The 26,615-nt window shown below is 40.7% G+C and overlaps 2 pseudogenes and 1 gene segment (V, D, J or C); all 3 read left to right on the forward strand.

The window, feature by feature from the left end:
• LOC126958583 (immunoglobulin heavy variable 4-28-like) overlaps window positions 1–26,615 on the forward strand; it is a 220,212-nt pseudogene that overhangs the window by 176,020 nt on the left and 17,577 nt on the right. The window contains exon 3 of the transcript XR_007727233.1: window positions 2,265–2,880. The product of XR_007727233.1 is annotated as an immunoglobulin heavy variable 4-28-like (transcript). The remainder of the gene's footprint in view (window positions 1–2,264; window positions 2,881–26,615) is intronic.
• LOC126958614 (immunoglobulin heavy variable 4-59-like) lies at window positions 1,136–9,922 on the forward strand. The segment is given in 3 exon segments: window positions 1,136–1,321; window positions 1,405–1,725; window positions 9,756–9,922. Coding segments are annotated over 3 exon segments (531 nt in total).
• Window positions 19,140–19,983, forward strand: LOC126958577 (homer protein homolog 2-like; annotated as a pseudogene).

Consider the following 26,615-nt stretch of genomic DNA (forward strand, 5'->3'; position numbering starts at 1 on the left):
CTTTATAATGAAAATGCTAGAAGCAGTTGCAACAAAATCGAAAATTGACAAATGGGACCTAAGTGAATTAAAGAGCTTCTGTATAGCAAAAATCCCATCAACAGAGTAAACAGGCAACCTATAGAATGGGAAATAAAATATCTACAACCTATACGTCTGACAAAGGTCCAATATCAATATATACATGGAACTTTAACAAATATTCAAGAAATAAAAAGTGACCAAGGGACATGAAAAGACACTTCAAAAAAGACCTACATGTGGCCAACAAGCATAGGAAAAAATGCTGAATATCACTATTATTAGAGAAATACATATCAAAACCACAATGAGGTACCATCTCACATCAGTTAGAATGGTTAATCTTTAAAAAAAAACCAGACTTTTAAGACTGTAGAAAAAAGGGGAAATGTATACACTTCTGGTGGGAATATACATTAGTTCAACCATTGTGGAAAGCAGTGTGGTGATGCCTCAAATAATCTAAAACAGGAGTTTCATTTAACCCAACAATCCTACAAGTGGACAGATACCTAAAGGAATATAAACAAGTAGGTTCATTGCAGCGCTATTCACAATAGCATAGACATGGAATTACCTAAATCCCCATCACTGGCAGAATGGATAGAGAAAAGTGTGCTACATACAACCATGGAATACTATGCAGCTAAGAAAAGAATGAAATTATGTCCTTTGTAGGAATATGATGGAACTGGCAGTCATTACTCTTAGCAAACTAATTCAGGAATGGAAAACCAGATATTATATGTATTCACTTATTTGTTGGAGATAAATAAAAGGAAATATTCTTCCCGGGCTTGAGTCTTCCTTATTCAACAAGTCATTCTAAATTAAGTGTTCAACGAGTTGCTGATAATCGTTTAAATATTCTATTTCATATAGACCACTTATATCACTCAAAAATCAATGAGAACAATATTTATCAGTGGGATTATAGGATAATAAATATCTGAATAGTGAGAATATGAAGGATATGGACGGTTTTTTAATTCAATGGGCACATAACTAGGGGAGACACTATATCCCTATGGAAAAGTTATTCAGACTTCAGAGATAAGTAATATTTCCTACGTTGTGTTTGTAGGAAAGACTGGGGCCTGCCTCATCCCTTTTCACCTCTCCATACAAAGGCACCACCCACATGCAAATCTTCACTTAGGCACCCACAGGAAACCACCACACATTTCCTTAAATTCAGGGTCCAGCTCACATGGGAAATGTTCTCTGAGAGTCACGGACATCCTGTGCAAGAACATGAAGCACCTGTGGTTCTTCCTCCTGCTGGTGGCAGCTCCCAGATGTGAGTGTCTCGGGGATGCAGATATGACGATATGGGAGGCTGTCTCTGATCCCAGGGCTCACTGTGGGTCTCTCTGTTCACAGGGGTCCTGTCCCAGGTGCAGCTGCAGGAGTCGGGCCCAGGACTGGTGAAGCCTTCGGAGACCCTGTCCCTCACCTGCGCTGTCTCTGGTGGCTCCATCAGCAGTAACTACTGGAGCTGGATCCGCCAGCCCCCAGGGAAGGGACTGGAGTGGATTGGACGTATCTATGGTAGTAGTGGGAGCACCGACTACAACCCCTCCCTCAAGAGTCGAGTCACCATTTCAACAGACACGTCCAAGAACCAGTTCTCCCTGAAGCTGAGCTCTGTGACCGCCGCGGACACGGCCGTGTATTACTGTGCGAGAGACACAGTGAGGGGAGGTGAGTGTGAGCCCAGACACAAACCTCCCTGCAGGGAGGCGGAGGGGGCGGGCGCAGGTGCCGCTCAGGACCAGCAGGGGGCGCGCGGGGCCCACAGAGCAGGAGGCCGGGTCAGGAGCAGGTGCAGGGAGGGCGGGGCTTCCTCATCTGCTCAGTGCTCTCCCTCCTCACCAGCACCTCAGCTGTCCCAGGGCTCCTCTTTCTTTGATATCTGTGGTTCTGCTTCCTCACATTCTTCTGCCAGAAAAGAAAGGAGGAAGGCACATTTTCCTCTTACAATTGAGATTTCACCGATTACTAGGAACTTTCCTACAAGTTCCTGCATGGCCCATTATTGCTTAGTGATTAATAATATATATATTCTAATGCTTCTCACCATCTCTTGGTTTATGTCATCAATCGAATTGTGCCCTCTTTGAAATTCATATGCTGAAACCTTAAAATCAATGGATCTATACTGGAATTTTAATGATACATTTAAGGTTAAATGTGGTCAGAAGTGTGAGAACCTAATGCAATAGACGTGCTGTCTTTATAAGAAGAGGAAGAGACACCAGAGACCTCTCACCTTTCACGTGCACGCAGAGAAGAGGCCATGTGGGGACGCAGTGTATTAGAAGGTGCCCCAGTGCATGCCAGGAAGAAGCCGCACCAAGAACCAACCCTGCCAGCACCTTGATCTTCAATATTCAGACTTTAGATTTGTAAAAAAATCAATATTTGTTGTTTAAGCCACCCACTCAGTGTTGTCATCTTATGAAGACCCAGACAGACTAATACCACATAACTCATAACTCTGTTAGTGCTGTCCCCTGGATGGAGAATCAGCCCCCTGAGGCTGGTTACATCTCTCAGATTTCTACATAAAGTAGGCAAAAAATAGTAGCTGTGATATAAACACTTGTCATGTCCCTGTTGACCAATTTCTGGGCAAAGTGTTTTAATGAAGCCCTTGGGGCTTTGTCACAAAAGTTGTCTTTTATCTTTTCTGAAGACCTAACTAATGGACAATGGGTACCAGCTGGATGGAGACTGACCACTGACCATCTTCTGCTGTCTCCTTAGCATGCCACAGAAAACCACACCAACATTACTCAATGTCTTCAACTTTCTAAATTTGCACTGAATCTATTGCTAAATGAGGAGTTACATGAGGTCTGAGTTTTGTTCCCTTCTTCCCAGTCTTCCTCTATTACCAAGGGCAGAAGAGACATTCAATGAAATTAGGCTGTCAATGCCCCCAACACCACATCACTTTTTAAGGTCCAGGAACTTTATTTGGGAGATAGTGAAACACACTTTTAAATGAAAAGCCCTAAAGCACATACAACGGCTGAAGGAATAGCCACTGTGCACCTGAAGGCTGATGAGGCAGATGGTAGGGTCCCTTCCTCCAAGATGTTCCTGGGTGTGTGATGGTTGGATGCCTCATGCATATGGAAATATGGAGTGGACTGAAGTAGAAACAAGGGCCACATACCATAGGAAAACAAGAAAAGAACAGATGGGCATTCGTGAAGACAGGTAATTAAATTTATTGAGTTTAAGATGGAATTTTTTTCCAAAGTTTTTAGTGTTCTTAGTTAAATATGAATCATTTCAACAAACTGAGAATTAAAAGGAGAATGGAGTTAGAAGTTGAGAGAGAAAAAAAGTCCTGAGAGAGCAGAAAGAAAATTCACACAAAACTGTCACATGGCAGAGGCCAGAATGGAGCTGATGCAGCGATGTCATTTTTCTGCAGACCTAATTGAGACCCTTTGGTGTTTAAGGCAGGCCCAGAGTTGAAGAACTCCTTTAGTTTTTGCTTCTCTGGGAAAGGTCTTACCGATCCTTTCTTTTACAAAAAGATTTACACGGTAAAGTTTCTTGGTTGGCAGAGTTTTGTTTGTTTTTCAGCAATTGGAATACAGTCATGGGCCACCTAACAATGTTTCAGTCAACAATAGACCGCATATATGTTTGTGGCCACATAACATTGTAATACCATATTTTCACTAAGGATGTTCCATATTTAGATGTGTTAGATAGAGAGATACTTACCATGGCATTTCAGTTCCCTGCAGTGTTCAGTGCAGTAACATGCTGTACAGGTTAGTTGTCTGGAAACATTGTGCTATTCCACATAGTCTATGTGTAGTAGGATATTCCTTGTAGGTTTGTGTAAGTTCTCCCTATGATGCTTGCACAATGATGACACTGAGTAGAAATACATTTCTCAGAAATGATCTCAATCAATAAACCATACATTATAGAGTATAATTCCTCTCCATTCTGAACTGAAAAATTCTGATAAATCTGCTCTTTTTCTTTCCGTTTTCAAAAACCTTTCCTTTAGCAATGTGGTTTCAAACTATCTCTGATTTTTCTCATTTGGTTTACCTTATGTAAAATGTATAGAGCTTCATGGATGTGGACGAATATTTGCTTCTCCAGATTTAGAAAGTTTCTATGCTATTCCTTCTTTAAAAACCTTTCTGCCTCTCTTTCTCTGTCTCTCTTTCTCTCTCTCAACCTCTTCCTTCACTGCCCCTTTTGTCTTATCTTTGCATAACTCCTCAATGCATAATTTCATTTTCACTGTGCTTCCTGACTCATAAGTCTTTAACTCTTTTTTATTTCTTTCATTTAAATTTTTCTTCTCTGTCTCTACTATTTCAAATGATCTTTCTTTGAGTTTACTGTTTCTTCTATTACTTAATCTAGTCTGGTCTAAAATCCTCTAAAAAATTTTGGTCTGACTTATTGTATTCTTCAGTATCAATATTTTTGCCTAGTCATCTTTTAAATGTTTTATCTGTATTAAAATTCTCACATTGTTCTTGCATGATGCCACTAGCTCATTGAACATGTTTCTAATATTTACTTAATTTTCTTCCAGGTAATCTATATGCTTCCTTTTCACTGATGTCAGTTGCTGGATCTTTATGCTGTTCTTCTGTTTAGACCATGTTCCCCTCCTCCTTCATTTTCCTTGACTGTCTTTGTTGCTACCTGTTCATTATAACAAAAGCCACCATACACTCTTCAAAGACGAGGCTTATAGAGATCATCCTCACCAATCAGTCCAGGCAGCAATTTGGGTGTCTCAAAACTTCATAGTATTCAAGCCTCTGTCTCTGTTCTTAATGGTCCCTGGGTTTTAGAGGATGATAGATTCTGCCAGAAATCACAGGTAGGGGAGGTAGAAACTACTTACAAGAAAAAAACAAACAACCTCATCAAAAAGTGGGCAAAGGACATGAACAGACACTTCTCAAAAGAAGACATTCATACAGCCAACAGACACATGAAAAAATGCTCATCATCACTGGCCTTCAGAGAAATGCAAATCAAAACCACAATGAGATACCATCTCACACCAGTTAGAATGGCGATCATTAAAAAGTCAGGAAACAACAGGTGCTGGAGAGGCTGTGGAGAAATAGGAACACTTTTACACTGTTGGTGGGACTGTAAACTAGTTCAACCATTATGGAAAACAGTATGGCGATTCCTCAAGGATCTAGAACTAGATGTACCATATGACCCAGCCATCCCATTACTGGGTATATACCCAAAGGATTATAAATCATGCTGCTATAAAGACACATGCACACGTATATTTATTGCGGCACGATTCACAATACCAAAGACTTGGAATCAACCCAAATGTCCATCAGTGACAGACTGGATTAAGAAAATGTGGCACATATACACCATGGAATACTATGTAGCCATAAAAAAGGATGAGTTCGTGTCCTTTGTAGGGACATGGATGCAGCTGGAAACCATCATTCTTAGCAAACTATCACAAGAACAGAAAACCAAACACCGCATGTTCTCACTCATAGGTGGGAACTGAACAATGAGATCACTTGGACTTGGGAAGGGGAACATCACACACCAGGGCCTATCATGGGGAGGGGGGAGGGGGGAGGGATTGCACTGGGAGTTATACCTGATGTAAATGACGAGTTGATGGGTGCAGCACACCAACATGGCACAAGTATACATATGTAACAAACCTGCACGTTATGCACATGTACCCTAGAACTTAAAGTATAATAATAATAATAAATAAATAAATAAAATGGAAAAAGAAAAGAAACTATTTACTCAAGCAACCCCTTGAAAATTTGGACCACTGGATAAAGTTTTATTATTGATGTATGATTCATCAAAATATTGTTAGTTCAAGCTTCTCTCAACCAGTCATTAATCATTGAAATTTTATCATTTCTTATTTGAATCTGGGGTTTATTCTTTGAATATCTAGGTAAAATTACAAACTAGTTTAAATCTACCTTTTGGCAAAATGATCTGCTGCCAAATTTCCATTTTCTGTGTTATCTCTTTTTGCATTTAAATCTAAGTCTGTATTAGACATGCATCCAAAATGCAGAAAAATGTCTTAATGTTCGTTAATTTATTTAATTTAATGGGGTTTACAGAAGATGTGAAAACCTCCTTTGTTTATCAAACACCTGACTATTGGTCAATAGCTTCCTCTTTAATTTTTCTCTCTCCTCTCACATTATCTATAATAAGCAGGGAGAAATGAAGACACACCATAGACAGTTTGCTTAGACATCCCATCAGCCAAATTTCTAACTCTCACTGATTCTAACTTCATCCAGTGTAACATAACTAAGATAGAAATTCTATAACAAGGTACACATGCTTTCCAGTTCTAATACCATGTTTGTGACAGAAACAAAGCAGGTGTGCTCTCTGCGAGGTGGTCATCTGAGGTCTGAGACGAGGGGTCACACAGGTATTTTTATATTTGAGGGTTTGGGCAACAACAGTGATAACAATTCTGATCATCACTGGTTCTTACCGGAAAGTTTACAAGTAAAGTTACTGCTGTTATTTGATTTTAACACCTAGTTTGAATGAAGCTCAGAGGAAGAGGTCACATCCTAGGTCACACAGTGAGGTGGAATGGAGCTGTGCTCTGCTCTCCACACTACCTGCAAATCCCAGGCACGGGCCCAGGTTCCACTGACACGTGGCATCTGGAGGGCAGTTCTCAGGGGATGGTCTTAGCGCACCTGCTTCCTGGGGCAGGGCGCTTCCTTCTCTCAGTTGTGTACTTGCTCCTTCTGCCAGCTCTGAAGTGACCACTTGCATTGCCATGAATTATTCATATTCTCTCCCTTACTATGGCAAAAAGCATGTTTATTAAATTTTCAATTCATTCTCTCTAAAGCACACTGCGTTAGCAGAAAGGAATAAATCACATTCTTTCACCTCCCCCACAGCCCAAGATTCCTGAAGACAGAGCCGATGTGATGTACTCATAGGTGGATTTCTCCTCCACCTATGAGGAGGTGGCCTTGGTCTTCAAGTTTCAGCAATTCTGGGAAGCCAAGGACACCTCCATGTCCTCCTCCCTGCTCTGCAGCTTACCTGAGAATAGCTTTCTCTTTGGAATATCATCTGTTTAAGGAATACAAGTCCCTGCTTTAGGATTTGGGGCCTGAGTGCACCTACTAGATCCAGCCTAGGACTGGAGATACTTTCCAGAACACGACATCACCTGAGACATGACCAGTCACACTGTTTTACTTTCACAATTTCAGCTTCCTCAGAAGAAAATTAAAATTGCTGAGACTTTTTCATAAACGTTGTGCCATGTCCTTTTTCTGTTTCCTTGCCTGTTCATTTATGTCCAACCAGGTGCCACATCTATGTAATCAGGTTAGAATCCTGCCTCCAATAACACATGAAGAGGACCTTTGGTTGTACTTTTGGTCTTTGCTCCAAAATGTAAAGATTACAAAAGTCATCACCTCATTCCTATGTCAAGAGGCGTCTGCACAATCTGATCTTCAGTGCCTTCGGGAATTCATCAAAGGAATGAAATTCCAATCAAAAATTGCCCACTCGCAAAACTGGAGAGACAAGTGTGTCCAGAATGGCAGTTGACACTTGCTTTGCTGGAACAAAAGCCGCACTTCTGTGTGTATATATACACACACACACATATATGTACATAAAGGGCACTTACATGGTAAGCACTATAGACGTCTGCAAGACAGATGTGGACTATGGTGAAGTGACAGTCCCAGAGGGCCGTACACTCCTCGGTCTTCTGGACTTTCCCTCCAGAAACCTCCAGTTTCGAAAAAATACAATCCAAATATGTTTCATATGGGTCAGAAGTGGGGGAGTTATAATTCCTGAAAAATATGCCAAGAGCCTTCTCCAAAAGATCCTACAGGGAAGAACTTTTCCAGCACCTTGTCCTATGTGAAGAAAGACAAATCTGCCATTCCAGATCCCTCCCCCATTCTTCCATGATTGTATGAAGATGTAAGCAAATAGTCCATAGACAGGTAAGATGTAAGCAAATAGTCCAAGTGAGATGTAAGCAAATAGTCCAGGTAAGATGTAAGCAAATAATCCAGGTAAAATGTAAGCCAGTAGCCTAGGTAAGAGGTAAACAAATAGTTAATCCAGGTAAGATGTAAGCAAATCCAGGTAAATAGTCCAGGTAAGATGTAAGATAATCCAGGTAAGATGTAAGAAAATAGTCCAGGGGCACTGAAACCACAAAAGGCAGTAAAGATGAAAGTTGAGCTTTTCCCCTGGAGACGCCTGGTCAAGGTCACAGCCACTGCAGAAACCTCACTGCAAGGCAAGGCTGGGCTGGAGGGCGCGCTCAGGAGCCACTAAGCACAGGTTCCAACCCCAGAGCAGGTGTACAGAAGGATGGGGAGGAAGTTTCCTCTCAGGTATCTTCCTTTGTCAACAACAACAACAACAACAAAAGCTATGTGTTCAACAAGTTGCTGATGTGCCTTTAAATATCCTGTTATATCAGAACCATTCATATAATTTAAGGTAATGAGAACTATTTTCTAAAGTGAGTTTCCAGGACTATAAATATCTTAATAGTGATGATATAAAGGATAGGAATAGTTTTACTAATTGAATGGATACAGAATGTGGGAGTCACTCAATTCCTATGAATAAAAATGCCAGATTTCAGTGTTAGGTAATGTTGCCCACATTGTGCATTTGACAGGGCAGTGATGGATCTGAGAGTGTGGCAGGTACACAGACCCAGTGAGTCAGAAACCAATATGTAAAGATGAGGATCTATGGATATGAACTGAAAGTACATAAAAAGTTCGTGAAATTCTATTAAATGGAGTAGGAAATGAAACCCAGACTTATTCAAAACACGAATTCCTTGACAATTATTTTTGGAGTAGCGAATTCATAAAGAACTCCAAAGTTATCTTCCATCTTTTGATTCCTATTGTCCGTGAGATGAGAAAATCAACTCTAATTATGAATCACAGGCAAATCTGTAAATCAAGGGTGGTTCTATTGAAGATCCGGATGGATCAGGAAGCCAGGCAGGTGCTGGAGACTCTGTCTCAGGAACACACAGCACATCTCAGAAGGACCTGCTGGACACTCACGTGGGACATGAGCACTCACTTTCTCAGAGTCACCAATGAGCTGTGGCTGGTGCCTGATTCGACCAGGATGGGGTCACAGCACCTGGTCAGTGTCATGAAGAGTGATGGTTCCAGAAATCATCCATATGGTCTTCATGCTACTCAAATGTGGGTTCACAGTGAGGAGCATGTCCTCTGGGTGTTTGCTTTTCAGTGAAAGGGTGTCTGGCCACAAAAAGTTTGTAAATGGAGCAGGGCATCCATTTCTTCAAGCAGGATTAGGGCTTGGACCATCAGAATCCCACTTATGTAAGGCTGATCTGTCATTCATCTCCCGTTTCTTATCCTGGATCAGGTCTTGAGCTATGAAATGCTCTGTCTCCTGAATATACAAATAACCTGAGATCCATGGAGGTAAATATGGACATGTCTGGGCCCTGAGAGCATCACCCAATAACCACATCCCTCCCCCAGAGAAGCCCCTGAGAGCACAGCTCCTCATTATGGACCGGACCTGGAGGATCCTCTTCTTGGTGGCAGCAGCCACATGTAAGGGTTCCCAAGTCCCAGTGATGAGAAGGGGATTGAGTTCAGTCAAGTGGGCTTTCATCCATTCCTGTGTCCACCCCACAGGTGCCCACTCCCAGGTGCAGCTGGTGCAGTCTGGGGCTGAGGTGAAGAAGCCTGGGTCCTCAGTGAAGGTCTCCTGGAAGGCTTCCAGATACACCTTTACCAGCTATGTTATGCACTGGGTGCGACAGAACCTTGGACAAGGGCTTGAGTGGACGGGATTTTAGTTATCTGAGAGTTGTTTCATATAACATTTATTCTGTAAGCAAATTTCAGGGATAGTCGAATGAATCAAATTAAGAAATCTGATACAGAACTTCCTCTGAATTGATCTTTGTAAATATCAATCTCTGAATCAATGTTGTAAATATTTTGGAACCCAAACACAAGTTCACATTTTAACTCTATTTTTGTCTCTACTTAAAAAATGCCAAAAAATCTCATTTTGTGCATGTGACATTTTGAATTCCTACCATCAATGCATGATATTTCTTGTTTTTCCACATTCATATTGCCATTTATCATCATGAGAATTGTGAGTTTTAACCATGCTAATAGGTGAGTAATGGTATCTAATTTTTATTTAAATGCACATGTTCTTAATAAAAAAATTCATATTTAACAATTTTCTTTTTTTGAGGCGGAGTTTCACTCTTGTTGCCCAGGCTGGAGTGCAATGGCATGATCTCAGCTCACCGCAATCTCCGCATCCCAGGTTCAAGCAATTCTCCTGCCTCAGCCTCCCTAGTAGCTGGGATTATAGGCATGTGCCACCATGCCCAGCTAATTTTGTATTTTTAGTGGAGTCGGGGTTTCTCCATGTTGGTCAGGCTGGTCTCGAACTCCCGACCTCAGGTGATCCACCCGCCTCGGCCTCCCAAAGTGCTGGGATTACAGGCGTGAGCCACTGCGCCCGGCCTATATATTTAACGATTTTTATATAATTTTTGGTGAGATGCCTCTCCTGATATTTGGTTCATTTTTAACTGTATTGTTTTCTTTTGATTAGTTGTAAGTTTTCTTGCATATTGATTATAAAAGTCATTTAACAAATTAAAAGAATTGGCTGGGGTCTGTGGCTCACAGCTGTAATCCCAGCAGTTTGGGAGGCCGAGACGGGAGGATCACGAGGTTAGGAGATCAAAACCAAACTGGCTAACACGGTGAAACCCCTTCTCTGCTAAAAATACAAATATATATATATATATATATATATATATATATATATATATATATATAAGCCAGGTGTAGTGGCGGGCGCCTGTATTCCCAGCTACTCCAGAGGATGAGGCAGGTGAATCGCGTGAACCCAGGAGACGGAGCTTGCAATGAACTGAGATCGCGCCACTGTACTCCAGCCTGCGCGACTGAGTGAGACTCCATCTCCAAACAAACAAACATAAAACAAAAACAAATGAAATGATTTAACAAATATGTGACTTGGAAGTATTTTCTCCCAGTCTGTGGTTGCCTTTGTCAGTGGGTATTGCGGAAAAATGTGTGCCTGTGTGTGTTTGCACAAATTTAGACCAAAAAAATAAAAAAAAATTCATTCATAGATCATGTATTTGCCATTATATGTGAAGTCGCACTATGAAATATACTATTAGTGATTTTTTTTTCCATGTCTCTAATCTCAGGCCACAATCAACGCATGAGTGTTTAGTCTTCACCTATTGATTGAAGGACTCTCCGCTTGAGATATTTGGAACACTTCTGTAAGGAGATGCGTTCTTCTTCCCATTGTTTATTTATTTAATCATCTATTAATATCCGTATTGGTATATGGTTGTCTATTTCATACTCTGAAAAAGATCCATGCTACATTATTCATTTTATTGTTCAAATTGCCACAGCTTTATTAGGTGCTGGGCGCTGATTTAGTTTGGATCCTGCATCCTTACGGCACAGTTCATCCTTTTGTTTTTGAACACTTCCCTGTTTCCTGGATGTTATAATAATTTCTAAGCTCATTTTCTATATTACCTTTTTCATACATAGAATTAGCCATTTTTATAAAGAGTGCTTGTTTCTGATTTTAAAGAATAATATTAAAATAAAATATTGTGATACTGGATATGTGTGTTGTTGATGTGGTGTAAGTACTTCTAGGACCTCTCAACCAATTGGCCTAGTAAATGTGCATGTTTATATGAACCATGTTTATGGACACTTCAAAACTGTTTATGTATCTAATCTTCTGTAATTTGATTACATTAAAAATGAGAAGACACTGGACTCTCCACCCAACTATGCTACAACATGGACCTTTCTAGTCTTCCTTCCTTGACTGTCTATAACCACCCACTGCAAAGTGAGGAACCCCATCCCACCACATGCCATTTTATTACTTAGCTGCACAATTTCAGGATACATGCAGAGTGGCATCAGAAATGTAAAGTCGTACCCTTGCAAGAAACATATTTATCTACTACAATAGAGTGCTTATGTTTGGTTTGTTTACAGTTAAAACTTACAGAATCTCCTCACTTTCATAGTTACTTAGGTCAGCAACTTCATTTTCCACTTTCTTTTGTGAAGTCATTTCAATTACGCGGTATCGTTTCATTTGTTTGAAATTCTGTAAAAGCCAAAACTATAGTCAAGTAAACAGGATATTCCAGGAATTTAGAGGGTGGGTGTAAAATGAGTAAAACAGGCTCTGTTTAAGAAGAGTAAGAATATTCTAGTGATATGCAATGGTTGAGACGTGACACAATTAATTTGTCTAAGCTCATAATTTTGTGATGGAAAATATAAACCTAAATATATACAATTAAAATATATTTAGCAGTTCATTAACCCCTGGATTAAACATACACTCTATAAAATTATCTAATAACGTATTTGGGAGTGTGGGAATGTTATGAGATACATGCAGCAAAGAATGAAGTAATTTTCCTGACTTGCATATATGATGTTTCCATTCAATGAAGACCTTTAATTAAGACAAAATCAATTTTCTACGTGGCCCAGGCTTTTTCTTCCTGACAAGGAAACAACCCCAAACATTCTTTTCTTTCCTTGTTTGAGAAAAGTTTTCCCCAAAGTTCAGCTCAGTTCAGACATACACTATCCATGAATGGGCATGTACCCTCAGATGGGTACACACACCTGTCAGCATGCGGGCTCTTCTGTCAGATAAACACACCTTTCCTCATGTGGATTATTCCCTCAGACAAACACACATGTCCCCACATGGACTCTTCCCTCAGACCACCACATATGTCCTTACAATTACTCTTTCCTCAGAAAACAGACGTTTCCTCATGTGAACTCTTGTCTCAGACAAACAAACATGTCTCCAAGAGAACTCTTCACTCGGATAAATACACACATTTCCACATTGACTGTTTCCTGACACAAGCACATATATCCAATGTTGAATAATTTTGTGGCAAAATGATATCAATACAATGATAATTATAAAACTCCTTCCTGACAAGATGTAGACACACATTTTTTTTTTTTAATCAGCTCTAAATGTACTGATTACAGACAGATGTCTGTTTTCTCTGAAAATGTATTTCTTATGTTCTTACTGGTTTTATTTGTCGATAATGTCTTCTGCAATGAAGATACCTGGACAGTGTCCACATTAGAGACTGAGAAAGAGTGATGGGCAGATTAACCCTGTGCATCCAGACCCAGGAATCCTTTGACCCTGCCCTCTCTGAAATGGAGACACAGAGGATGGATGAACAATGCTGAGCGGTGCACCCATGATCACAAAAAGAAAGACATGGAAATGTGTTCCCTCCCCTCCTTATAAAAGACAGCCCATCCCCTGTTCCTTCAGGCCCTGGTGAGGAGCCACCCCACATCTATGCCCTTCCTCAGTGTCCGCACTGTGGGTTCTGCACTGATCTGGGCTTCCCTTCTCATCACCCTCAATATTAGTGTTCCTTATGAATCAGGTCCAGTTATGGCTGCTCCACATGGGGCTGTTCTCAGTCTGTTCCCTCTGTGTTTGCAGAAGACCTGTGTGAAGTTCACTGGTGGAGTCTGAGGTGGAAAAATTGTACAGCCCAGCGGTTCACTGAGCCTCTCCTGCACAGCCTCTGGATTCACCTTCACTGACTGCAGCATCAACTTGGTCCAGCAGGCTCCCCGACCGGGGCTGGTGTGGGCGGCAACAGGGAGAAATTCAAGAGGAAGTTTTTACGTGAACTCTTACGTGCATGGTCTCACTGACATCTTTACTTCTTTTATCACGTTTGTTCTGTAAATCACAACGAATGGTGCATTCTTCATCTATTATACATTTGGTAAGTCTTTTTCGGTGTCTTTCAAAAAACTGGTAACTTTATCCTATGTCATATCTGTTAAGTCCTAAAAGTTTTTTTTTTTTTTTGATGTCTACTTTTTCTGAAATTTACATAGCTACTATAGCTATCTTTTGGTTCATATTTTCATAATCCATGTTTTCCAATCTTTATCTTTTCTATTTGTGAATATGTAGGATAACTTTCTTGTACATAGCTAACAGTTGGGTCTTGCTTTTTTTAAAGCAACTATAATAAATTCTATTTTTAGACTAATATTATTTTTTCTGTTATTTTTGTTTAAATTAGCAGTTTATAATGATGTTTATATCTCTATTAACAGATTATATAATTCACTTTTTATAAATATGGTATTGATTACCACAAGGTTTACAATAAGAATTGTATATAGATTCTTTTTTTTTTTTTTTTTTTTTTTTTTTTTTTTTTTGAGACGGAGTCTCGCTCTGCCGCCCAGGCTGGAGTGCAGTGGCCAGATCTCAGCTCACTGCAAGCTCCGCCTCCCGGGTTCACGCCATTCTCCTGCCTCAGCCTCCCGTGTAGCTGGGACTACAGGCGCCCGCCACCTCGCCCGGCTAGTTTTTTGTATTTTTTAGTAGAGACGGGGTTTCACCGTGTTAGCCAGGATGGTCTCGATCTCCGGACCTCGTGATCCGCCCGTCTCGGCCTCCCAAAGTGCTGGGATTACAGGCTTGAAGAATTGTATATAGATTCTAAAGCAAATACTGTGATGGCTTTGATATGAAGTACAGAGATAGTGTAACTGTGTACGTTGAATTCCTCCTTCTCACCAGTCTTTCTTATTGTCAGTTTGCAATTATATATGCTATAAAATATAATATGTAATTTTGCATCACTTTATACACATACGTTGTAACAATTACAGATTAAAACTACAATTCATCTTGATGTTCCCTTTCTTTTACAATCTTAATTTCTTTGTATAGATCTATGTTTTTAGTGTATATCACATGGCTACTAGCAGAGAAACTTTGTAAAATGTGTCCTGAAACATGAATGTGTTGACAAATTGTCTCAAGATCTTTTTTTAAATGACATAATTTTACTTGCCTTTCACTTTTAATGAAATGGTAATGCATGTAGAATTCCCATTTGCATTTCCCTTGTTACTCATTTTCTTGTATTTATTTTCTTCCTGGAGACAATCACATATTATATTCTGCTGGGCTTTCATTAACCACGTTTCTGCGAATCTAGTCAGGGTTGGGTTTCAAGTTTATGGTTGCCCCAGCTATTGGAGTTGAAGTCAGCTTCTACTGTTCACAAAAATTTCGGATTCCTCTGGCAATATCTGCTTTTGTTTCCCTGTTTTGCTTTGGGTGTTCACATGTCATTCTTCCCAGAGAGAGCCTGTCTCTTTTAGTCGTGGCAGGTGAATCCTGCTGACACATTTACTTGGTGATTGTTTGTGTGGTGAAGGGGCTTGGACACAGATGAACGTTCTCCAACCTTCTGACCTAGTCTCCTTCTTAGCTATGGGTGGTGAGACTGGCTCTGAAGCATGGCCTTCCAAGCGTTCCTGTTCCTTCCCTTAGCCAAGTGTCAGAGTGTCTCTTCCCAGCCACAGTGGTTTTTCATCAGTGTCCTCAGCTTCTGACCCACTGTCCTTACCCCACAGATTCAGGATTTCATTCCTCAGGAAAGAGATGGGAGGTGTTTCTGGGTAGAGTTTCCTTGGTGTCCTCTGTTTCCTTGTGTTCTAGTTGATTCTATCAGTTCCCACAGGACACAAGATTTAATAAATGTCTCCTTCATACAGTGAAGGGGGACTCAGCATTGAATGGAGCTGCTGTTCTTCCTCCCCAGTCCACACCACAGGACAGCAGGTGGGTGAGTTGTCTGGGGATTTCCTCAATTCTGTAGGAAAAGCCTTGAAGTGCCCAGAGTTTCACATTCTTACACCATTAGCACGCACGTCCTCAAGCCACTCATTAAACTTTTCCAGGTTAGATTTTTCCATCTTAAATACCAGGCCATGAGTGGCACCCGGCCCAGGTACTCTAATAAATGGGCCCTAGTTCTCTCTGCAGGCCCATATTTTCTCAGATTTCAGGGTTTTTTTCTCTGTGACATCAACTCAGATATGTTGAAGGGTTTATTTTTTGTAGTCGTTCAAGTTTTTTGTTAATGAGGTCAGAATAAGATCATCGTTTTCTCATTTTTTCCATTCCCATGCTTAGTATCTGCTTTCTAAACAACATTAAGAAGCTAAGACAACAAATCAAGTATCCATTATTTGGTGCATTGTTAAACAATTTGAGAAATATTTATGTCTGAAATACAATGAACCACTGAAATCAGGGCATGCCTCCTTCACATAAGAACATGGGGACGTTATCAAATAATTGTGCTGAGTGAAGGAAGCTAAAGAATTCACAGGAAATTTCACGTTATTTAATTTGTATAAAATTAACATGGAGATCTAAATTTTTCTGAGAATAGGGTGGTGAGAATAACAAGGTGGTGAAATAAAATTACAGAGAAGTGAGAGAAAAAATAAGAGAGTGAATTCAATGCTAACAGCATGATTGAAGTGTTGATTCAATGACTGCACACATATATCAACATCTTCCAAATGCTATACTGTCAATTTGATTTCATTATTGATGGATGTTTTGAATAAAGCAGTAACAAAAATGAATACATTTGCTGAGAAATAACAAGAAAGAGATGAATATTGACACTTGAATAATCACAGACTCCTGAAAATACACACATATGAACACTGATTGCATATTTCAGGAAAACACTAGAAAAAGCAAAATTACATAAAGTTGTTATGACAGGTGGGACATCCTGAAAACCTCTCTAGACATATCCCACACTGCCCTGGAGTTGTCTCGCAGCCTCCTGCAGTGTTTGGAGGCACAGACAGAGATAATAGGGCTAATTCTGGCCAGACGTGTGATATTGGACACATTGCACAACTGCTCTGTTCTGTGTGTAATTTACCTTCTCTAATAATGTAACATTGACACTTGCATTAAATATATTCTGCAAATATGAAAAATTAAATAAGCCGATGTGTGCTAAATGATTATCAAGGCACAATCACATAATCTGAAGCTATATTTTCCAGAGAGATAGGATTACCCCCAGTGTTTTCCAGGACACACTCATCTGCTCTGGGCACTGCCTTCTCCTCAGCTGTCCCACCTCTGAGCTTGCTATATAGCAGGAGACATGCAAATAGGGCCCTCCCTCTACTGATAAAAACCAGGCCAGCCCTGACCCTTCAGCTCTGGGAGAGGAGCCCAGCCCCAGAATTCCCAGGTGTTTTCATTCAGTGATAAGCACCGAATACAGGGGATTCACCATGGATTTTGGTGGTTTTTGCTTGTTGCTATTTTGAAAGGCGATTTATGGGAAATGAGAGATGTTGAGTGTGAGGGGACATGAGTGAGAGAAACAGAGGATATATGTGGCAGTTTCTGACCAGGGTGTCTCTGTGTTTGCAGGTGTCCGGTGTGAGGTGCAGCTGGTGGAGTCTGGGGGAGACTTGGCAAAGCCTGGGGGGTCCCAGAAACTCTCCTGTGCAGGTTCTCGATTCACTTTCAGTAGCTACTACATGAACTGTGTCCACCAGGCTCCAGGGAATGGGCTGGAGTGGGTTGGACAAGTTAATCCTAATGGGGGTAGTACATATCTCACAGACCCCAGAAGGGCCGATTCACCATCTCCAGAGATAACGCCAAGAACACGCTTCATCTGCAAATGAACAGCCTGAAAACCAAGGACACGGCCTTGTATTGTACCAGAGACACAGTGAGGGGAGTATAGTGTGAGCCCAGACACAAACCTCCCTGCAGGGCCATGCAGGGAGGTTTCCTTTCTCAGCTGCAGGATACGGGCTTATTTTTGCAGGACTCTAGAGTCTTATTAGGTTGTGATATTTCACTATGGTTATTTATCATGTTATTTTTAATTGGGAATTGTGTTTTAGTATTTTAAAATTTATATATAAGTGTATTTTTTAAAAATACGTACCTTCAAAGAATAATTCTTCCTAATTGCACTTGTTCTTTTGGAGTTCTGTTAACATCTGTTGATATCACCTATTACGTAGCTACAGGGACATTAATTTATATCTATAGACATATGTGTAAATACACGAAGTTATGTATACATATGTAATCTTTATATTTAATATTATAATAAAATAAAAAATATATAATAATTATAAAATATGTCCTAAAAAATGAAACTTAATGATTAACTTAATATAAATTATAGTAATCCATAACTCCTTTCAATCATCCTCTATAGTTTACATAAACTGATGTCTATTTGTAAACTTAAACATAGTGTATTGGTCTTTTTGAAATAGCCAGGAACAAATTTCAAATGCCCTTGTCACATACACACACAGAAATAAGGATCTGAGGCGATATATATGTCAATTAGCTCGATTCAATTATTCTGATTTGCATTCATAAATCATGACATAGCTTTATTCCCTATAAATATATACAACCAAAATGTCTCAATTTTCAATGAAGTTTTAACTACGTATTTTCTAATCCGTCCTAGGTCATTAATGTTTTCTCCTAGTCAGAATGTGATTAGATTGTCCTCAGAAACTCATTTACCCTCCTGCCTCCTGAAGGCTTCAGGAAGCAGCTCCTAGATGGGCAGAAGCCGGCAAACGTGTGTGTCCACACAGGAACTAGAGCCTCTCTCGCGGATTAGGTCTCCTCCTCATGATTACAGGGCTCTTCAGTTTTCTTAACAGGCTGTTGTACTAGATAAGCACAAAACAATTTCATTAAGCTTTGCTTCGATTTTTCAAAACAACATACAGGTAGTAATTTTAGCAATAAACATATTACAACCTACTATACATGAGACCTTCCTGTGCTTCAAGGTTTCTTCTCAGGACTTTGTATGTATTACATAACTTCCATTTTTTTTCTGAGATGGAATTCTGATGTCTCCTTATTACAGATTATTCTTTTAATTTAATTCTTAGAATGATTCTTTCCAGAGCCCCCGCCCAGCCCACCTGGCGGAATGGAGTGGCACCAGGGCTGAGCCAGGCGCACAGGGGCCGCCACATGTGCTGCGCAGGGAGCGGATGCACAGCGGGCGGAGAGCGAGCACCAGAGGCCGGGTGGGAGAGGCTGCCTGAGCAGCGCTGGTGATGGGAGAACAGCCCATCTTCACCCCGGAGCGCGGGTCTTCCAGACTGACCCCAACACCAAGAAGAACTGGATGCCTGCGAGCCACAGGCGGTCACCGTTTCCTGCTTCTGTGATGTCACAAGGAACAGTTATGGGATCGTCAGTGTGGACGGAGCCAAGGTGACCATAAACAGCACAATCGCACCAAGTATGACCTTCAACAACACGTCACAGACGTCTGGGCAGTGGGCCGACAGCAAAGCCAACACGGCGTTTGGTTTGGGGATTTTCACTGAGTAGCAGCTGACAAAGTTTGCAGAGAAATTCCGGGAGGTGGAAGAAGCGGCCAAGATAGGCAAAAACAAGACCCAGGAGAACATAGAGCCCTCGAGTGATCACCCCCGAGAACCGGGGCGTGGAGCCCCATCTTCTACTCCGGCATCCAGTGTCAACGGGACGGACGATGGAAAGGCCTCTCATGCCGCTGCAGCCGGCAGGCACCTGCAGTCTGGGAACCACAAGCTGAAGGCGGCCTCGATGCAGGGCGCTGCCCACGGGAAGAGGCGGGAGATGGAGCTGCAGGCCCGGCGGGAGAGCGACGCCCGGCTGCCCACGGCGCTGCAGGAGTCGGCGGCCAGCGTGGAGCAGAGGAAGAGGCCGTGACATCCACAGAGAGAAGGAGAAGAACACGCAGCTGAGGAGGAGGATGTTGGAGCTGGAGGCCGAGCTTCGAGGAAAGGATGCAGAGCTGGAAGATCTCCGAAAACAAAGTGAACTCACACCTCAGCTCAGGTCAGAGTGAGATGGCGTCTCTGAGAAGATGGAGGCGGTAGAGAGAGGATCAAAACCAGGAAGACAAAGCGCGTTCCCTAAAGGCAGACGCTGAGGAGAACAAATCCCGACAGCGCCACCTGGAGGTGGAGGTGAAGAGCTTCCTGGAGGTGCTGGACAGGAAGATCCGGGATCTGCATGGCTTCCGCCCAGGCCTCCCAAGCCGGGCACAGACAACCAGGGATGGCCAAGGCCCAGGCCCCGCCGGTGAGTCCCAAGCGTTTGTGTGAGACCAGATGGCGCTAGGACGTTCCCTGTGTGTGTTGCTTCTATAAATGGAGGGATAGTTTGTCCTGTTTCCAAACCAGTTGTGCTGTCCACTCACCCCTTTCCAGAACAGAAATCTCCTCTCGGCCAGGCACGGTGTCTCACGCCTGTAATCCCAGCACTTTCGGAGGCTGAGGTGGGCGGATCACTAGGTCAGGAGACTCAGACCATTTTGGCTTACATGGTGAAACCCCATCTGTACTAAAATACAAAAACTAGTGGGGCATGGTGGCATGCACCTGTAGTCCCAGCTACTTGGGATACTGATGCAGGGGAATCACTTGAACCAGGAGGCGGAGGTTGCAGTGAGCCAGGATCACACCACTGTCCCCTCCAGCCTTGGCGACAGAGACCGACTCCGTTTCGAAACAAACAAAACAAAACAAAAACAGAAATTTCCACTTGCTTCTCTGGCCTTGTGAGGTTGTGGACAACTGGAAGATTCTGACTCAAGAATCCAGAACTAGGTTTCCCTTAAACATTTACACAGTCAGGCCAGCCATGTTTACATCTTTCATAAAGGTTTTTGCAATCATCTGAATTGAAAAAAAGCATTTTCTAATCCAAATATTTATATTCTTTACACCAAGCCATCAGGCTCCTTTTATCAAATGGCATTCAGATTATTTGAATGTCCACCAGGCGCCAGCCCTGGGGAGCATAGAGAGAACATTCCTCTCCGTCAACATCGAGAGGCTTTAAAACAACTGTTTAGGGGAGACTTATCAAAAGACGTAAAACAGGTTTCTGGTTGGTGCATTTTCTGGCCTGGGAATTTCTGGCATCCAAGATATTACCCCCTGGCCCCCAGTTTGTATGGTTGCGACAATGTTCCTTTTCTTGGTTTTAATTTCTGAGCAGATGATCGTTGTGTGGGAACAGCACACAGTGAGGTCGCCTAGCATAATGCCTGGCACAAAGTAAATGCTTAATAAATATTTGTGTGGCTCATGCCTGTAATCCCAGCACTTGAGAAGACTGAGGCAGACAGATCACCTGAGGTCAGGAGTTTGAGACCAGCCTCACCATGGCTGAAGAAACCCCGCCTCTACTCTTACCAAAAAAATATTAGCCGGGCGTGCTGGTGCATGCCTTTTATCCCAGCTACTCGGGAGGCTAAGGCAGGAGAATCGCTTGAAACTGGGAGGTGGAGGTTGCGGTCAGTGGAGATCGTGCCATTGCACTCCAGCCTGGGCAACAAGAGTGAAATTTCGTCTCAAAAAAAAAAAAAAAAAAAAAAAAAAAGACATGAAGTCTTTGCCCATGCCTATGTCCTGAATGGTACTACCTAGGTTTTCCTCTAGGGTTTTTATGGTATTAGGTCTAACATTTAAGTCTCTAATCCATCTTGAATTAATTTTTGTATAAGGAGTAAGGAAAGGATCCAGTTTCAGCTTTCTACTTATGGCTACCCAATTTTCCCAGCACCATTTATTAAATAGGGAATCCTTTCCCCATTTCTTGTTTCTCTCAGGTTTGTCAAAGATCAGATGGCTGTAGATGTGTGGTATAATTTCTGAGGACTCTGTTCTGTTCCATTGGTCTATATCTCTGTTTTGGTACCAGTACCATGCTGTTTTGGTTACTGTAGACTTGTAGTATAGTTTGAAGTCAGGTAGCGTGATGCCTCCAGCTTTGTTCTTTTGACTTAGGATTGTCTTGGAGATGCGGGCTCTTTTTTGGTTCTATATGAACTTTAAAGCAGTTTTTTCCAATTCTGTGAAGAAACTCATTGGTAGCTTGATGGGGATGGCATTGAATCTATAAATTACCTTAGGCAGTATGGCCATTTTCACGATATTGATTCTTCCTATCCATGAGCATGGTATGTTCTTCCATTTGTTTGTGTCCTCTTTTATTTCACTGAGCAGTGGTTTGTAGTTCTCCTTGAAGAGGTCCTTTACATCCCTTGTAAGTTGGATTCCTAGGTATTTTATTCTCTTTGAAGCAATTGTGAATGGAAGTTCATTCATGATTTGGCTCTCTGTTTGTCTGTTACTGGTGTATACGAATGCTTGCGATTTTTGCACATTAATTTTGTATCCTGAGACTTTGCTGAAGTTTCTTATCAGCTTAAGGAGATTTTGGGCTGAGACAATGGGATTTTCTAAATATACAATCATGTCATCTGCAAAGAGGGACAATTTGACTTCTTCTTTTCCTAAATGAATACCCTTTATTTCTTTCTCTTGCCTGATTGCCCTATCCAGAACTTCCAACACTATGTTGAATAGGAGTGGTGAGAGAGGGCATCCCTGTCTTGTGCCAGTTTTCAAAGGGAATTTTTCCAGTTTTTGCCCATTCAGTATGATATTGGCTGTGGGTTTGTCATAAATAGCTCTTATTATTTTGAGGTACGTTCCATCAATACCGAATTTATTGAGCGTTTTTAGCATGAAGGGCTGTTGAATTTTGTCAAAACCCTTTTCTGCATCTATTGAGATAATCATGTGGTTCTTGTCTTTGGTTCTGTTTATATGCTGGATTATGTTTATTGATTTGCGAATGTTGAACCAGCCTTGCATCCCAGGGATGAAGCCCACTTGATCATGGTGGATAAGCTTTTTGATGTGCTGCTGAATCCAGTTTGCCAGTAGGCATGGACAAAGACTTCATGTCTAAAACACCAAAAGCAATGGCAGCAAAAGCCAAAATTGACAAATGGGATCTAATTAAACTAAAGAGCTTCTGCACAGCAAAAGAAACTACCATCAGAGTGAACAGGCAACCTACAGAATGGGAGAAAATTTTTGTAATCTACTCATCTGACAAAGGGCTAATATCCAGAACCTACAAAGAACTCAAACAAATTTACAAGAAAAAAAAAACAGCCCCATCAAAAAGTGGGCAAAGGATATGAACAGACACTTCTCAAAAGAAGACATTCATACAGCCAACAGACATATGAAAAAATGCTCATCATCACTGGCCATCAGAGAAATGCAAATCAAAACCACAATGAGATACCATCTCACACCAGTTAGAATGGCGATCATTAAAAAGTCAGGAAACAACAGGTGCTGGAGAGGATGTGGAGAAATAGGAACACTTTTACACTGTTGGTGGGATTGTAAACTAGTTCAACCATTATGGAAAACAGTATGGCGATTCCTCAAGGATCTAGAACTAGATGTACCATATGACCCAGCCATCCCATTACTGGGTATATACCCAAAGGATTATAAATCATGCTGCTATAAAGACACATGCACACGTATGTTTATAGCGGCACTATTCACAATAGCAAAGACTTGGAATCAACCCAAATGTCCATCAGTGACAGAATGGATTAAGAAAATGTGGCACATATACACCATGGAATACTATGTAGCCATAAAAAAGGATGAGTTTGTGTCCTTTGTAGGGACATGGATGCAGCTGGAAACCATCATTCTTACCAAACTATCACAAGAACAGAAAACCAAACACCGCATGTTCTCACTCCTAGGTGGGAACTGAACAATGAGATCACTTGGACTTGGGAAGGGGAACATCACACACTGGGGCCTATAATGGGGAGTGGGAAGGGGGGAGGGGGGAGGGGGGAGGGATTGCATTGGGAGTTATACCTGATGTAAATGACGAGTTGATGGGTGCTGACGAGTTGATGGGTGCAGCACAGCAACATGGCACAAGTATACATGTGTAACAAACCTGCACGTTATGCACATGTACCCTAGAACTTAAAGTATAATAATAATAATAAATAAAATAAATAAATAAATTTTAAAAATATATATATTTTTCCAAAACCCCACTCAAAACCAGGGTATTATTAGAGGTGTAATAGTTGGACCAAAATTGAAAATACATTCAGTTTAGTTCATGTGCTCTCAAATATACTTTTTTTCTTTTAAAATTGTTCTCAGTTGTAATATTACACAAAATATTAGTAATTTATACTAGTGACACAGGTTATAATACTGTGTACAAAATTTGGTGACATCTGATTGGAAAAAATACATGTTCTCCATATCTTGACTATTTTTTCCTTCTCTATGAAATGTATGACTTCCTGTATGTCTGGTCTAGCATTGATGAGTTCCCATAGTATTTGTTTGTCTGAGACATGCTTTATTTCTCCTTCATTTATGAAGCTTTGTCTAGCAGTGTAGAAAAAGTATTCTTGACACATTTTTTAATTTAAGAAGTTTGAAATCAGGACTCCAATCTCTTCTATCTGATCAGGTTTATGCTGATAAATACACCATTCGTGTAGTAAGATTTCTTATAGGTTATCAGAAACTTTTATTAATTTTAGAATTATTTTCTTCCTATTGACTTTAGATACTCTGACACTTATAGATAATGGTGACTTCTGTTTTCCAATGCAATGTTCTGGAGTTTTATGGGCCTCTTTTATCTGTATGTGTAAATCTCTAGAAAGACTAGGAATTGTTTTTCAATTATTTCCTCAAATAAGTTCTCCAAAGTATTTACTTTTTTATTTATCAGGAAAATCTATGACTCGGTGGTTCAGTTGTTTGACATAAACCTCTACTTTCCAATGGGTTTATTTTTAATTTTTTTCTTTATTTATCTTACTGGGTTAAATTGAAATACCTGTCTTTAAGCTGTGATGCTTTCCCCAAATTTAATATAGTCCATTGTTAAAATTTTAAGCTGTAAATTGTAATTAATTTGATATTTTTTTATTTCCAGAGTTCATTTTAAAAAATCAACCTCTTAAGTAACTCCTAAATTGGTGTTCTGATTTTTGTGTGTTTGTTCCCAACTTTCGATTGGATTTCATTGAGGTTTTTAAAAATCAGTGTTTTTAATTCTTTAACTGAGATTTCAAATATATCATTTTGTGTAGAGTCTTATTGCTGGAGAGTTAATACAATTTGGCAGGGGGTGTTGTAACACTCTGTTTCTCTGTTTCTTTCTCATAGGATAAATTCTCTCTTCCCATGATTTTTGAATTTAGTTTAGTTTTAATGAAAACTATTTTCCCCTTTAGAATACAAACACAATGTATATTGTGTGGGTCTTTTGATTTTGATTCTTGGTTTTCTCAATGGTAAAGACTCTGTAAGAGTTCCTTGCCTATAGACAGCCTTTATTTCGTGGCTTTCTGAAATGATGTTTGTAGTAATGATACTGGGCCTGTGAGCAGGCTCACTGCCTCCTGCAGGGCTCAGATAGTGGAGGCATCAGGGCTCAGACAGTGGAGGCATAAGGAAGCGTTTCTAATTTCCCAGTGGTATGCATTTGTGTCAGCAGATTTTGTATTGCATTGTGCAGTTCAACCTTCAAGTTAGTAGGTGGTCCTTACAGAGATGAGCTAACTATGGCAGAAGAAGATGAGTACATGTTTCATATCTGTGTAGAGAGAGAAGCGTTCTACTACCTCAGGCAATGGACTGGCCTGTGGAAAGCATAGGGGCCTGAGTTCTCTGCTCATTTCCTGAGAGAGGGACAAAGCTGGACAGAGATAAACCACTTATCCTTGCAGGTTAAGTTCACTGTCAAGTGTTATACACTTGTGATAGCAGATTTTGTATTAGATTTTACCCATCAACATCAGAACAGGACTGGTGCTTGCAGGTAAGACCCAGCTGTGATGGTAGTAAAAGTGTTTATGCTTTTTCAAAAAAATTACTTATAGTTTATTGTGAATATATTGTAAGTCTATGTAATTATGAGGTATAGGTGATACTTTGATATAGGCATGTGATGTGTAATAATCTCATCATAGTAAATGGAGTACCTGTTCCCTGAAGCATTTGTCTTTGGTGTTTCAAGAACTCCAATTACACTCTTTTAGTTAGTTAAACTGTAAAACTTAAATTATTATTGACTATACTCACTTTGTTGTGCTATCAGCTGATGGTCTCATTCATTCTTTCTAAATTCATTTTGTACTCATTAACAGCCTACACTTTTTTCACATCTCCCCCGTTATCCCCCACAGCCTCAGAGAACCATCCTTCTACTCTCCAACTCTATGAGTTCAATGGTTTTCTTTCCATGAAATATAATTATTTATTCTGTTCTGTGTATGAGCATATCCTAGCAATCCTGTACACACCTACATAGATGTCTATAAGCCTATGAATTATTCTCTGTAAATAAAAATTTATCTGATGGAGATAGATTATTTATTATATAATTCAACAAACTAATGTCAAATGCCCAAGCTGCAATACCGCAAACTCTAAGGTATGTTCATGCAATTCAATGAAGGAGAAAGTCTTTCAGACACAGGTGCACCTGAAATGATGTAAATATGTAGGTAAGGACTCTGGGCTTGAGTGTCATTGTCCAGCCATGTTTCAGAAGTGTGACCTGTCAGGGAAGAACCAGAGTTCCTTGTGCTCTCAGAGGGGAGGGCTCACAGATGTCCTCTCTTGATCCCAGGAAAGGCAATTGCACTAATCTTGATGATGAGACTA

This window comes from Macaca thibetana, chromosome 7 (genome assembly GCF_024542745.1).
Source record: "Macaca thibetana thibetana isolate TM-01 chromosome 7, ASM2454274v1, whole genome shotgun sequence".
NCBI lineage: Eukaryota > Metazoa > Chordata > Mammalia > Primates > Cercopithecidae > Macaca > Macaca thibetana.